The sequence below is a fragment of the Tupaia chinensis genome, unplaced genomic scaffold (genome assembly GCF_000334495.1).
Source record: "Tupaia chinensis unplaced genomic scaffold, TupChi_1.0 Scaffold000117_2, whole genome shotgun sequence".
Classification (NCBI taxonomy): Eukaryota; Metazoa; Chordata; class Mammalia; order Scandentia; family Tupaiidae; genus Tupaia; species Tupaia belangeri.
This window is the reverse complement of record NW_006159583.1, coordinates 9,333,567-9,349,799: the sequence shown is the minus strand read 5'-3', so window position 1 is coordinate 9,349,799 and position 16,233 is coordinate 9,333,567. Positions and strand designations below refer to the sequence as shown.

The following is a 16,233-nucleotide window of genomic DNA, read 5'->3' as shown; positions in this document are numbered from 1 at the left end:
GGAGCCATATGGGAAGTTTGGTTCAAATCCCGGTTGGACCTGAACACAGTGGGCATACCTACCCATGCCCACACTGACTGGCTGGCAAACTGAGGGAGTATTGTGACACGGCAAGAATCCTGTGAGGATACCTGTTTTGCTCTTGCTATCATTAAGTAAATAAATAGATAGATAGACAATCTTAAACAAAAAGAGAGTTAAGAACTAAAGATTGAGAAAAGCCCCAAATAAGGATTTGTATATGAAGGGAAAAGGTAGAAGTAGAGGAACTTCCGAGGTAGTCATAAGGGAGGAAGCAACAAGTGCAGACAAAAAGGTCTTGGCTATGGTGAAGAGCTTTACCAGAAATTCAAGAATAGACCTCAAGGATTTAGCTTAGACAAAGAAGTGAGAATTAGGTCAGAGGTAGGTTACTAAGGGCAACTGTAGAATAGGCTTCTCTGTGGGATTTTAAAAATAAAATAGAAAAAAAAAAAAGGGTAGAATCTCATCTAGTATAGTCTTGGCCAAAGGTAGAGAGATTGTGTTGGAAAAGGAAAATACAGTCATGCCTTGCTTAAGGGCAGGGATGTATTCTAGAAATGCATCGCGCGAACCCATTAGAATGTTCTTACGTGAACCTAGATAAAATGGCCTACTACACGCCTACACACTTTAGACCATGTGGTATAATGTTATGGGACTGCCGTTGTATAAGTGGTCTGTGGTTCATCAAAATATTGTTATGTGGCAAGACCTTGTATAGGGCCTCATGATTTTTAGGAATTTTGTTTTTAAAGCTGACATGACCTCACTTGACCCTCACTGAAGCTCCATTAGGTAGGGTGGGGTCAGAATGACTTCACTAGTGAGGAAATTGAATGACAAGGGGTTAAGTTCCAGTTGGGAGGATGGAGAAGGAGGAAGGAAGGCAGGCTTCCAAAGCTTTTGAAGTTTAGAGGGAAATGAGGATTTTTTTTTTTTTTTAAGAAAACATTTGTTCCTTTCCAGGTACACTTGATTACTCACTGTTAAGTAGGCGGAAGTCAATGAATGGGTAGGAGCCACGGCGTTCCGCAGGCACCCCCGTGGAACCCCCGTCTGACCCCTTAGTCGTACATCTCCTAGAAAACAGAAAATCCAAACAAATGTCTGAAAACATTGCCAAGTGTGTTCGCTGTTCCTCTGTAAATCCTCTTAACCAGCATTGTCAGAGGAACCAATGCCAGATGTCAGGAGAAAATGATTCCCTTTCGCCTTACCTAAGTGTACCACGTGGAAAGGGATATTTGATTAATGCTGAATGTAATGAACTTGGCAATCCCGTAACTAATGAAATACTCTTGTATTTGCCTAGAAGATGTGAAAATTTTAGCAATTTATGGAATTCCCAGTCTTTTTATACTTCTTAGGGTCGTGAAGATGAAGCAGTTGAATCCGAAAGGACAAACACTACATTGGGATTGCATTGTTGATCTTCTTTAGAATCTGCTCAGAGAATGTTTAGCCAAATGCCAGGTACCTCAGATACTTAGCCATGCTATTACATATGACAGCTGGTAGAGTTTTTAGTACTTATTATTTTTTTTTTGAGAGATTTTTGCTAGAAGTCGTGTGTGCTCACCAAAGAGACTGAGAGAGACAGAGAGACAGAAAGTGAGAAATCACCCTCCAGGGGAGATGGCCACACCACAATCACTTCTCCTCTATTTTCTTCTTGGGATCTTGGACATACACACATCTCTGGCATGTTTCAAGCCAGATCTGGGACTTGAATCACGGTCGACTACATGGGAGTCAAATGACATAACCATTATGCCATGTGCTGGTCCCCTTTAGTACTTATTTGGTTCCTTTAAAGTATATGATATCTGGTGTATATAGCGCTCTCCTGATCAGGGAAGGTAACAAGGTAGAGTGGAAAGAATATAAATTTCAGAGTAAAATAAATTTGGAAGAACTTAGCTCAGACACTCACTTCCTATGCTATCTTAGGAAACTAATTTCTCTGAGCCTCAGTTACTGTGTTTATAAAATGAAGAAGAGAGCTACCTCGAAGTGCCCTGGTCAGAGAACCTGAAATAATACTACCTGGTAATATAAGTTGGTTTACTTCTTTCTAAATTTCTGCAAAGCAGGGATCATTCTGTGGCCAGACACTAGTGCAGCAGCAATATAACTGGACCCACAAGGGAAAAGTCTTGGGTCCACATCTTAAGTGCTTTCTGGTCATGTGATGTGCCTGTGCACGTGACCTGAGCCAGATGAGAGTGGTGTGGCTGGCAATGTGAAGAACCTGTTGGTGCTCCTCATTCTCTCCCGCTTCTTTTTTGTCTCTCTCAGGAGAAGTAAATAAACTTTTTAAAAGTAGGAATCATAAATACTATGATTTGCATTTGCACTGTCATTTGCATGTCTCTATAGCACTTTGTATACTGTCTAGTTCTGACTTTCATCTGCTTGAGTTTATGGTGATTTAGGCTCATAATTAGCAGAGTTAGTGCTTAAATCTAACTTGCTGGGCTTCATAGGCAGAGTTCTTTCCTCAATATCATTGGTTTCTATCCCATGGAGCATATAGACTTGATTTTAAAATGAAAAATTGGAACATTTGTCCAAATTTGTAGAGCTACTAGGTGCAGAGTTTGTGTTGAAATTCAGAACGGACTGCAAACCCCATGTTCTCAGTTCACCTATCATCAGGATAAAAAGCGTATGAACAGTTAAGCATTATTTTTCATTTTTCCCAATGTGTGTTTTGATTGTTATTTGGCAATAAACCAATTATATAGTCACCCTGATAACTGCAAATTTAATATCAGGGGAATTGACCCCCCCCCCATGTGATGAATTTGAGATTCAGGCAGAGAGACCATCCAGAGCAGTTCTGGAGAAATGAACTACAACAAGACTACTGAATCCTGTTCCGGATCAACAAGGCATCTATTCCTTTCAAGTAAGAAAGGAAAGGCAATTATGAAAATACTATTCAATAGAACTGAAATGAGCTGGCAATGACTTTACTCAAGATCTCAACTAAACAGAATTTTCATCATGTACCCCATGTCTGGGAAAGAGGCAAGTAACAGTGAAACAAGTTGATAGCAAAGGTAACAAACAAAACAAAGCAAAACAACAGCACTAACAACAAACCAACACATCACACTTGAAAGATTCAGTGCTTACACTGTTTTAACTCGATTATGGTGTGAGAAGCTGATTACACTGTTTTAACCTCATTATGGGGTGAGAAGCTGATTATTCAGAAACCTAACGATGGCCCTAGGTGTGGTAGATACGTGTTTTCGAAAAGGATTAATTCATGTTAAAAATACTAGTAAGGCAGGAGGCAAGACAACTATCTGGGGGCTAATAATGCATTTTAGAAACTTTTCAATAGGAAAAAAAGTTAAATGCAAGCAAACCAAACCTTCCATATCTTGAGCATTCTATTTAATTGAAGCCCTAGTGCAGTAAGATTAGTACTTTAAGCATATCTTTCTTTTCTTTTCTTTTTCTTTTTTTCTTTTTTTAGTGAAAGCAAAGGTTAGTTTATTAAGTAAAAGTGAAAATAAGCTCCCAAGAGGCAGGAGCGGCCCGAGCATGAGAAAGCATTGGTCGGCTAGACGTGCCCCACTGGAAATCGCCCCTCTACATTGCCTTGGGCGGAGGGCTTTCTGCCCTAATCGATTTTAATATCTAGCCACATGGGCAGGTGCTCCCGCCTTTCCCCACTTCCATTCACTAGCTTTCTCCTGTCTTACCCCAGTGTCGTCAGCCCCCATGCTCCCCGAGGACTAGGAGCTAGGGAGAAGCTCAGCAGGTTGGCCCTGACCCAGCCAGTGTCCAGCAGTGCCTGAGACATCCGAGCAGGTCCGCTCTCCGCAGGGCCTGGGACCCCAGTGAAGGGCCAGCAGCTGCCTTGGGAAGGACTGAGGCACGTGGTCGTGCACACAGCAGTCCCTTGGCAGCATCCTTCCTCCTGGGACAGCACTCTTGTTCATCACTGGCTAGTCTAAGGACTGGCTCAGGCTGGGAGGCTGAGTCATGAGTTTGGATGGGGGAAGCAGCCCTGCCCTCCACCCGACTCCAGGGCTGTGGGCGCTGAGGAGCATCCTTGCTGGCCACCCCAGGGACACAGCCTTTAAGGATGCCTGTGGTGCCCTCTGCTGGCTGGGGCCTGTGGCAGCCTCTTGCTTTCCAGATGAGCTCACTGCTCTTCTAACCCGCAAGTCTTCCAAGGCCCCCAGCATCAGTCCAGGGGCAGAGGCCCTGGGCTGTGGCCCCCTGCACCCTTCCTGAGGGCAGTGGACGTTTGGGATGCTGGGTGTTCTACACTCAGGACCAGCCTTTCTTGAAGGAAAGGTCTAGGATCAAGGCTCAGATTTTGGAAAGGAGAGACCTACCCAGGACCCTGGTCCTCAGAGCAGCACAGCGGGTAGCTGGGGGATGGGCCCAGGACAAGGTGGGCCCCTCAGCATGTCCCCTCCTCATGTGGTATCACAGCTCCACTACGAACATGTGCACCTTATTGAATCCCACTGTAGTCAGACATGAGAGCACAAAGTTGTAAAAGTGCAAGAGTGCTGGGGTTGGCCCATACTCTGCAGCTAGTGGCCATGGGGTTAAATGCTCTGCAGAGGGCCAGTCTTGCGGGGCAGACCTTAGTTTGAATCCCAACCCCAATGGCTTGAAAAAGTAGTCTGGGTGCAGCTCTGTTAGGGTCCCAAATCTTAAGGGGATGTATAAATGGAGGGAGAAGGACTGTGGCATGACCACAGCCACCTGGGGCTCTGTCTTGCTGTCTCTCTCTCTAGCTAGAGCACACACTTTCTGGGAATTGGGAGCGGGGGTGGAGACTTAAAAAAATAGCAAAATGCTAGGGGGAGAGAAGAGAGTGCCAATAGTCCAGGGTAACTGGCAGAGAGACGGCGGGGCTGTGGGCAACAACCAGTGGAGGTCCCTGTTCAACATGGTCTTCATGAACTACTGCCTAGGCTTCATCGCGTTCACCTACTCTGTGAAGTCTGGGGACAGGAAGATGGTGGGTGACATGATCGGGGCCCAAGCCTCCGCCGCCAAGTGCCTGAACAAGCATATATAGAAGGTTCTCTTCTCTTTTCCTAGCTCTGCTGAGTCCCTTCTGATACTAAATTGCTTCAGTATGCTGGTGGGAAGAGAGAAATAGTTCAGAAACAACAGTCCTTGGAGGAGCAGGGGCCACTGGGCTGTTGTCTGAAGGACAGAGCAAGTGGTGTCCCGCTGAACTGCTTTTACTGGACACAGTTCCAGGCAGTCGACTATTTACCTAAAACTTTATACCCAAACGAAACAATTATTTTGACTACTCATTAAGACCTAGTTTAACTTAAGCAGTTTTTTTTTTTTTTTTTTTTTTTTTTCTGGCGATGTTAGCATGCAGTGGAAGCTGGGTAGGAAGCGTTGACAGCTCAGAGTCATGTCCTCAGTCTGTTCTCATTGTGTTCCAAAAGGAAACACACAGCAGGGGAATTCTTATTTTGAAAGCACTGCTTCTCTTTTGCCCCTTTAAGCTGAAAACATAATATGTCGTCCTCAGATACTGAGGGTGCAAACACAGGCAGAGTGCTGAGCTGAATGGCTCCAGGGGCCAAGACCTGCAGCCAGCTCCTGGCCCTCCCAGGGGACGTGGCTCGGGGATGGACCTCTTGCCCACTTGGCCTCCCACACTGTCTCTGTTTAGTAAAAGCTTGTGCAAGGCAGCGGACGTTTATACGGCCTCTTATGTAATTGGCAAAGAGGGTGGAGACTCTGACAGTGATGACAACTTACAGTGGCTGAAACACGGGCCACATGACAAGGACCAGACTCTGGCGCAAGTGGTGTGTGTCAAGGTCATTTCAGGGTGGGGAAAAGGCACAAGTAAGGGACAGAGCAATGGCTTCTGTGCTCCTATCGCAGCTGAGACAAATGAAGAAGATAACGAAGCTCTTGATATGGACAGACTGCAGGAAACAAGGGAGACAGATTCATAGCGGGAGCATCTCTAATAAACTGGGAAGACAAAATGGTGGTGGTGTCAGAAAGATGCAATTGTGGAGCGGCCCAAATATGGTGGGAAAGAAGAAGCTCTTGTGAGAAGGTTTTTCTTTGAGCGTCCTGAGCACATCACTAATCCATGTCGCTGCCCCACTTGCAATGAAGACGGAGAGAACCCAGATCCCTAAATCTCAGATAAGAACTTTCACCATGTGCATCGCCTCAGCGTTGTTTATTTCAGATGACTACTCTCAGAATTAGCTAAGTGAATGATTTCTCCTAAGATGTTTATCTAGCCTAACAAAGAGAAGGAAGGTTGTGCAATTTAACCGCTCCATCGATTTATGGCACAGTACAAACAGCCAGTTCAGATCACTCAGGCAGAGGTGACTGTTTTGAGTACTCTGATTGTATATGAGAGACCCAAAGTGGCCAAAGGGGCCAGATTTCCCTTGTGGAGGTTCAGTCTCCCTCTTTCTCGAATGACGCGGAGCCCGTCTGGTCACTCAGGACTATATGTCAAACTAGCTAAGAAGGAAGCTTCCTGCCCTTTGGTCTGTTTCACTCTGTAGTCCAGAGCTGTCCTCGAGAGAGTGTTGTGTATAGAAAAGAGATGCTGGAATAGGTCATCTGGAAACCACACTACAGGCAAAAGGAACAAGATAGTTTTCTTTGCATGTGAAATAAAATGTTCTCTTTCTAAAACAAACAAACAAACAAACAACTTCACTTTTATATAAAAAACAGAGAAAAGAGAAATTTTGCCAAGTCAGAGTCCCTAAATCATACTGCCTTGTGAATTTAGCTTAGAATTATCAAATGCTTTGTGACAGATACACATTTTGGAATGTGAAGGCTGTGAAAATGAATATGTAAATAGCAGTGTATTTATTTTCTAAAGCAGGTAAGGCAGGTTTTTAACTTAGACTAGTGCCAACAGGAGCCATCCTCATTTTTGAGCTTAATAGTTTTTCAGAGGGAAAATGAGAAAAAAAAGTTTCAATCACCAGGTACATAGGAGTCTAATAAAAAAGATATTGAACAAGCAGCAGCATTTTTTTTGCCTAAGGAGAATTCCAAGAAGCTGTAAAAGAACTCGGAAGAACACAAAGACATGCTTTCTTACAGAGATTGAGATGGAGAATAACCCAAGCTTTAGGGACTATGCAGTCTCGTTTGTTTTCAGTAATGGAACACAGGTGTAAGCTTGCACGTCATTCACTTATTTTCAGGATAACACTTATCTCCAGGACTGCATCAAAGCAGTTTGTTGTTGTTTTTAAATATGACATATATGTGTGTGTGTGTGTATGTTAGCATGATTTCTGGCACATGGTAGACACTCAAAAATTAGTAGCTATTATTTTTATTTTGTTCTGATATTACTGGGTTCCACCCCCAATCCTGGTGGTATTAGGGAGGATTTTCTAAGTGCCGGGAGCTGTCTGAAGGACCTTACACATATGAGCTCCTTTAGTTCTCACATTGCTCCCCCCACCCCCCACCATCACCCCCAGGTAGGTGTGTCATCCTATTGTGCTAACATTGTACTGAGGGGCATGGAGAGCTTGTAAGTGACTGAACTTGGATCAAAATCCAGGTGGCCTCGGGAGCCCTTGTTCTCTAATCCACTGCTGCACATGGCCAGGGGATCCACTCCCCATGGGAGTGACTGGATCTGATTCCCCATGATGTGATTCATGGTTTCCTTTGATCTTCTCATGTTGTGTTTCTTCTCTCTTTGCTGGGCATGCCAAGGTTAATACGAGTGAGTATATAAACTATGGCCTGAGGAAAGCCAGAGGTTTATTCTGGTGCTCCTTCACAGAAGCACTGTAGGCTATGCAGGTGCCCTGTGGGCCATGGCTGGGAGCCCTAAGCCCTCAGGGGGCCAGGCTAGACCTCAGGGAGAAGCAGACTCCACAAGTCAGTATCTTGCAGGTCAGGAGCATTTTTAGGGATGTGAGTCCATACAGGAGCCTGTTTCAATTTAGACTCAAAAGCAGCCCTCCTCTAATTCAGTTCATTGAAATAAATGTTCATTTAAAACACAAAAATGTCAGAAAATAAGTGGAGAAGAGGGAAAACACAAATACACATAAGAGGTCATCTTGACAAACAGGTAATTAATAATTCACAAGACAGTAATTTAAAGAAGTAAATATAGTAGAAGCCAGAAGAAGTCTTACATTTTTTTAATTGCCAGAGGGTGCATGTGCTTGTGTGTGTGTGTGTGTGTGTGAGAGAGAAAGAGAGAGAGAGAGAGAGAGAGAGAAGGAGAGAGTGAGAGAGAGAGAGAGAGAGAAGAGAAGGTATCCCACAAAGGGCTATGATCATACTGCAATCCATTTTTTCTCCATTTCTCTCTGTTAAGATTTTTGGCACAAGAGGCACATGTGTCCTACGTGTTTTTCAAGCCATTGGGGCTGGGATTTGAACCATAGTTGGCCATGCGGGATTCTTCTGCCAAAGCATGACACTTAATCACTGACCTGAGACCAGAGCAGAGTCTTTTTTTTTTTAATTTGTTAGAGGTGTACATACTCATTGGAGTATGACACATGTAGAGAGACAGAGAAAGGGATAGAGAGAGTGAGAAAGCAGCCCCTATGGCAGACGGTCACATTGCAATCCATTTTCCTCTCACAATTTTGAGCACACATACACACACACTTGCCCAGTGTGTTTTTTAAGCCACTGGGTCTGGGACCTGAACCGTGTAGTTGGTCCTGTGGGATTCAGCTGTCTTAACCACCATGTCACCAGTTGTCCCATGACTTTTAATGATACTGGAATCTTCAGTTTGGGTCTGTCTCTCAGGAGAATTGTGAGGCTTTATGAGTCTATAAGGATACATAACTTGGAAATACCTGGGTTTTTAGAAAGCCTATAAAATGTTTCAGATAGAATTGAAAGAGGATCATTTACTGTTTAAAGTTTTAAATTAAATATAATTTTTAGAAACCAGGTGGTCTCGTGGTTAAGGCACTGAACTTCCATATGGCCAACTGCAATTTGAGTCCTGGAACTGGCAACTTGAAAATCACATTGGGTGCATGTGCGTGCATGCAAGAAATCCCAGAATGGAGGAGAAGAGATTGCAGCATGGCCATTCCCCCTGGGGGGTAATTTAGCATTTTTCCTCTCGCTGCTCTGTTTGTTTCTCTCTGGTGAGTGCACATGCTCTATGGCAAAAACCTTAAAAAAATTAATATAATTTTTACACTTAGAAGGTCTTCACATTTTAGAACAATGTTTTGAAAGTGGGACTTAGAGTCTTACCCAAGGTCTCCAATAAGCACATTGCTGTGAGTACAGACAATTTAACATAACAATGCTATCATATGAAACCATTTGGTATTACGAAGTAATGTCCTTCATATCTGAGAAGTGTGAGTTTTATGGAAAAAAGATATATATAGAAGGAGAGGTGGGAGAGAAGAAAGAGGAAGGCAAAGAGAGAGAAGGAAGAAGAGAAAGAAGAGAAAATGGATGTGGGGAGAAATTAAAAACCTGGGATGAAGGAGAAGAAAGAGTGAGGAAAATTTCTACATTTCTGTCTTCTATAACTAGTTAATTGTGTCAATTGCAGAAAAACGAAATTCTCCAATAGGCTTCATTTTAAGTCCTTTACTTGAATAAAGATATTTAATATAAATGACATTTATGATACATGATATTTTGTGGCAGGCAATATAATGGTGAGGAACCTTGGGAACAATCTTGGCCTCATAGAGTTTACAGTCACCTGGAGGAGACAGCACTGAACCACCACATATATAGTATAAAAGTAACTGGGTAACTTTGGTTATAGAACGAGAGAGCGGTATATTGTGTTGTGAAAGTCATAACGGGTTTCACTTTGCTAGGGAGTTGTTGTAAGCTCTCTTGTAAGGTGATACTTGATCCGAGATCTGGTAAATGAACAGAAGTTAATTTAAGGTAACATATGATCTGATTTGCACTGGAAGTCCCTAATTTATTCCTATTGTCTTGCCTGTATAATTAGTAATTTCACACTCAGAGTATTCTTGGTTTGGACTGCATATTACATGGTCACTGTCAGTGCAGCAATCCAGGCAGAGGGAGTTATGTCCAAAGCTCCTGTGGTAGGAAGATGGCATATTGGAGAGACTATAACAAAGCTGAGCATCATGGCAAAGAGAATAAAGTGGCTGGGGTGGTGAATGGTGCAAAATAAAGATGGAGAGGTGTCAGTAGTTTGTTGGCTGCTATACTGTAGGCTGCCAATAGATGGGGAGTAAGACTTTATTTCAAGAGAATTAGGAAACCAGGGAATTATTTTAATGAGAAGATGATGTGTTCAGATTTGCCTATGAAAAAACCAACTTAGCGAGCTGACCAACCAAGGACAGAGAATGGTTGAGCAGGGAAAAAATGACTAGGTAGAAGAACAGTGTAACAGTCCAGATAAGAAAAGATGGTAGCAGGGTCAGCAGGTGGTGTAGTGAGTGGTTAGAGCACTGGACTTCCACATAGCTGACTGTGGTTCAAGTCCCAGACCTAATGGCTTGAAACTGAGGCCCATTGCATGTGCATGTGTGCCCCAAATCCCGAGAGAAGAGTGGAAGAGAAGGGATTGTGGTGTGGCTATCACCTCTGGGGGCGTGACTTCTCACTTTTTCTCTGTGTCTCTGGTGAGTGCAGGTGCCCTATAGCAAAAATCTCACTCTAAAAAAAAAAAAAAAAGATGGTAGCTTATAGTAGGATGGTGGTGTTGGTAGAGAGAAGCAAGTAGATTTTAGAGATATTTATTAAGTAAAATTAACATGATGTGTTGAGGACTAACTTATTAGGACTGAGGTAAAGGGAAGTATTATGGGTAATTAGATTTATGGATAGCAGAAGGATATGTGTTAGTCACAGAAACAGAGAGATAGAGAGGGCCCCATATGAGGGGAGAAGTTCATGCACGCATCTTTGGCTGCATTGATTGTAAATGTTTTTGAGCTTTCAAAGTAAAATTGCCAAGTAGGCAAAGGGACATATGAGTCTGGAGTTCAAAGGGAATGTCTGGGATGGAGATAGACATTTGTAAATAAAATAAAACTATGGGCATACATGAATTTGCCCAGGAAATGAAGTGAAAAGTGATAGGCCTACCCTTGAGCCTTATGTAACTGCAACATTTAAGGTCTTGGTAGAGAATGAGACTGTAAGGCAGAGGGGGTGGCTATGGAGGTAGGAGAAAAAGCAGAGATCTTCATATCACAGAAGACAGCTCTTTGAGAGGGAGGGAATGATTCTCTGATAGGTCTTGCCAGAGGGCAAGTGAAACTATCATTGAAACAAACCCATTGGATTTAGGTGAGTGACTAGAGTGAGAGAGAGAAGCAGGGTCCTTTGGATCTCACACGGAGTTGGGGAATTGGCAAGCTTTATTAAGGAGTATTTTGGTAGATCTTGAAAGGTAAGTAAAATTTTGAAAGGCAGCACTTTATAGTATTGACTTGCAATTCGTCCAACTATTATCATTAAACTAATGGATTTTTTTTGACAAAAAATTAGCTGATTTCAAGAATAGTAGAAATTCCTAAAATGATTTTTAAAAAATTATTTTATTTATTTAACTTTATTGATTTATTTTAATTTGACCAGAGAGGGACACACACACACACACACACACACACACACACACACAGAGAGAGAGAGAGAGAGAGAGAGAGAGAGAGAGAGAGAGAGAAGGAAAGCCAGCCACCCGGTCTGGAAATTGAACCTTGGTTGGCCATGTGGGAGTCCAGCACCCTTAACCACCACGCCACCTGCCGGCTCCCCTAAGAACGATATTCACAATAAAAAAATCATAATTTGAAAGTTGTTCTGACGACAGAATACTCCAGGTCATGAAAATGCCTGTACATTTTCTCAAAATATCATGATAACCTGTTTAACCACTTCCTATTCTTAAATATACTTCAAGAAAACAACAATAAAAAAAGAGGCTGAAATCACTGCCAAGAAAAGTATTCCTTGGGAAGGAAAAGATAGGCATGTCAATGAGAATAAATATAATTAGTAAGATAAAATACCAACCGTGTCTCAATATTGCTGAATAACTTCTTGTTTTTTTTGAACTCTGAATAATTTGAGAGAAGCCTTTCTATGTATTGTTTGTTTTTATGTGCTCCTGGACTTCCTGATTCTAGCCGGGAACAAGGACAAACTTGCCAAAATACTGCAAGAAAAGATGTTGCTGATCATGGATAGGAAATACTCCAAGTCCCATGAGATAGTCTGTTCTTAGAGACTTCCACACCAAGTCTGCTGTTCAAGGAGCACCCTCGACCTGCCATTCTCATGGCTGCAGCCTGCTCAGGACCGGGACACTCCGAGGAGTTCCTATTCCAGGCATCTGTAGCAGCATGGCACTTGAGATTCTTTTAAGTTCCAAGTGTTGCTCTTTTTTTGTTTGTTTTTTCAGAAGGGAAACAGATGGCAAAAACTGGGAAGTGATTGAATTGACTATATTAGATCCATGGTATAGAATGGATGTATTCTTATGCTGCTATTAAAACAGTAATTTGGCTCAGCTCGTGGTGCCAGGGTGGTAGTGTAACAGTCTGCAAAGCTGGAGGCCATATGGAAGATCAGGGTTCAGTTCCCAGGCTGACCTATATGTACTGAGTGCATGTGCATGTGCTTATGATCATGGTGAGCTGGAAGGCTAGAGACAGGATCACAGTTTGGACCCTGTTGAGGGGCTTATCTCTCTCTGTTCTATCTCTTGCTCATGAAGTGAATAAACTTTAAAATAAAAACAAACAAAAATCCCCAAAACTTACATTTCTGTAGTAATAATGAACATTTATTGAATCTTTAGCATATGCTAGGTAATGTTTAAAATACTTTTCATGAGTTAATTCATCTAATCCTCATAATAACTTCTTTAGACAAGTACTGTTATCAATACCATGCCCTGAGAGACAGAAGTATTAAGTTCTTTTGCTCAGACAACACAGCCAGTGAGTGGGAAGCCAGATTTGAAATCCAGGCTCCAGAACTTGAGTCCTAAACTAATGTGGTGCAATCCCTGTTCAAAGATGTTTTCAAGGAGCCAGGATCTCTGGTTAGGGGAGGACAGGTGTAACATGTATTTACAAACTGTATCATAAAGTAAAGAATTCAATAGCATGAGAAGCTATTTATTACCTCTGTCACGTTGGTAAGTCTTACCATTTGTGGGCTTCATTCCATCTTCTGTTTTGTTAAGTAGGGACAGTAATAGCTGCCCCGTATTTCTCATCGAAGATAGGAATCAAATGAAATCACATGGGGAAAAGGGCTTTCTCAATCACTTTGCAATAAAATTTTATTATTAACGATATTCTTACTGACATTGCCATACAAATATTGAACACATGTATAATATAAATTCCATACTGATTATTATACTTTGTAGATTATCTAAATAATATTATTTCTGATACCATTATAAAATTTTAAGTCAGTGTTAAAGTGTGTTTAAAGGGAGGAACATTATTCTTTCGATATGCAATTAAACATGATGTAAATGAAAAGGATATTATGATCAGATGTATTTGGGAAACGTAGAGGTTTAATAAAAGCAATCTTTTATTTTAATTGTAGGAGTTCTCAGACCCTTCAGGATGTTCCTGTGCACTCTACAGGTGAGATCATATGGAATTTCTCAAACGTGTTTATCCATGAAACATGTTCTCCAAGTATCTTCTGAGATGTTGTTTGGGGAAAACAATTGGGTATATATTGCTGTACATGGAGCTTGTGCGTGCAGCAGCGTGCATATGCGTGTGCGTGTCTATGTGATGCTTATATCAAAATTTTAGGGGAAACAGCAGTTAGCGTAATGGCTATGTCGCTGGAATCCCATGTAGTCGACCGCGGTTCGCGTCCCGGACCTGGTGGCTTAAAACTCATGCCGGACGCATGTGCGTGTGTGCCCAAGATCCTGAGAGGAGAATGGAGGAGAAGGGATTGCGGCTTGACCATCCCCCCTGGGGGGTGATTTCTCGCTTTCTGTCTCTATGTCTTCTCTCTGTCTGTCTGGTGAGTGCACGCACCCTATTGCGAAAACCTCTCAAAAAAAAAAAATTAGCACTAGAAGGAGCTTAAAGATCCCTTAGCCCTACTTCTCCGGTACCATCATTCCTTGCAGCCTTGCCCTGTGTGACAAGTCTATACCTCTGATTCTACTGATTTTTGAGGGCTGCAGAATAACTGGAGGTTTATTCATTTACTCTACAAATATATTTTTGAGTCCCACTGTGTGCCAGGTATCGTTCTACACCCTGGAAATACAGCAGTGAACAAAACAGACAAATTGCTCCTGCCCTCATGAGGCTGGGAGTCTAGTTGGGGGAAGACAGACAATAAACACAATCAGTAACTTGCTTCCTATGGGGAAGTAATGTAAGTGCGATGGTGTGAAGTAACAGCAGTAAAGGGATGAGGAAGTGCTGTGTGGAAGCCATGTGCCTGGGCAGAGTGGGGCTGCAGTTTAAATAGGGCCGTGTCTGGGAAGCCACACTGACCTAAGTTGGGGCAAGGACTTGAAGGAAGTGTGGGAGGAGCCATGAGGCCATCTGGGAGAAGTATTTCAGGCTCAGGGGACAGCAATTGCAAGAACACAGGGAACATGCCTGGTAGGGTCTAGAAACAGCAAGAAAGGCAGAATGCTGAAGCAGGGAGAGGGTGGGGGTGGGAGAAGAGTGGGAAAAGATGAGAGTAGAGAGAGAATGAGAGGAAATGCCAAGTCTGAAGATGTTCCTCCCAAATTCACAAAATTATTTTAAAATCTAATCCCCATTTTGGTATTATTAACGGGTTGAGCCTTTGGGAAGTGATGAAGTGATTAAAGTTTGCCCCATGAGTGTGATCAGTGCCCTTATAGAAGAGCTGACGAGAGCTGTCTTGCCCTTTGCACCATCCGATGACACATTGAAGGTGCCATCGTAGGAGGCAGAGAACAAGCCTTCACCAAGCCCAAGCCTTGATCTTGGACTCCCAGTCTTTAGAACTGTCAGTAGGAAATTTCAATAGTTTATAAACGATCCAATCGAAGGTATTTGCTATAGCAGCCCGAACGATTAAGACATGAGAGGAATGGCAGATAGCTCAGGGACTCAGAGACACAGGAGAATCTAAACAAGAAAGTGATATGATCTAAACTTTTAAAAATTATTTTATTATTATTTTTTCAAGGTTTTTGTCATAGGCTGGGTGCACTTATCAGTGAGAGAGAGAGACTATGAGAGAGAAAGTGAGAACTCACCTCCCCTCCCATGGGGGATAGCCATGCTACAATCCCTTCTCCATCATTCTAATCCTGTGATTTTGGGGATGCACGCACATGTGCCTGGTGTGATTTTTAAACTGCCAGATCTGGGACTTGAACCACGGTTGGCCATATGGGAAGCCAGCACTTTAACCACAACACCAGCTGCTGGCCCTTGATCTGAAGTTTTTAAGGACTATGCTGGCTGTTCTGATGAGAACAGATGGTTGAGGTTATTCAATCAAACCAAACGTTATCTTTCCTATAACCCAGGCTCTAGTTACAGCAAGTCCAGTCAGACAGCAAGGCCTGTTACTGGGCCCTCTTCTTTCATAGCCCTGTGCTCCCCAATAGTGATTTTGATTTTCTTGTTCAATGGTTTAGATGCTCTCCCAGGGCCTGTAGAGCAGGACTTCTCTTGGAAAGGATGCTAAACAACCACAGACATTTTCCTGGTTGCACAGAGAAGACAGAAAATGGATCCTCATGGCACACGGCCATGTGTCTACTTAACTCATACAAATTGCCTGTTGATTTTATAAGTATATAACATACAATTACATGTATTTTAGAGAAAGGTATGTCTTGGAGTATTCAGTTTTATCTATAAAATTAATAAATCCTTGCAGGACACATATTTGGAAGAAAGACCTGCAGCATGTTTACTTGGAATAAGGACTATTTGAGAAGTATATGGAATTCAAGAAACATTGTCTACTGCAGAAAAAGCCCCTAAAGCCTGCCCTCCTGTGACTGGGTCTTACTAACTCATGATTAAGTTGATTGGGCTATTTATTAATTTGACTAATCAAAACTCTGCTGGGCGTTGAATACACCCTTTATAGGCAACATTGTTTGTTTACACAGCCATCTTACTTGGTAACTAAAGTGAAGTGGAAATGTTGTATAAACAGACACTACTTGGTGTGTCCCCCCCCCCACCCCCGTCCCCATATCAAACA

At 42.6% G+C, this 16,233-nt stretch overlaps 1 protein-coding gene across 1 annotated transcript in view; it reads right to left on the bottom strand.

The window, feature by feature from the left end:
* The window catches only part of PDE7B (phosphodiesterase 7B), a 244,643-nt gene that overhangs the window by 94,016 nt on the left and 134,394 nt on the right, over window positions 1-16,233 (bottom strand). Inside the window, 2 exon segments of the mRNA XM_006144346.2 lie at window positions 1,009-1,078; window positions 1,081-1,103. Of these exon segments, the coding sequence (XP_006144408.1) occupies window positions 1,009-1,078; window positions 1,081-1,103 (93 nt within the window).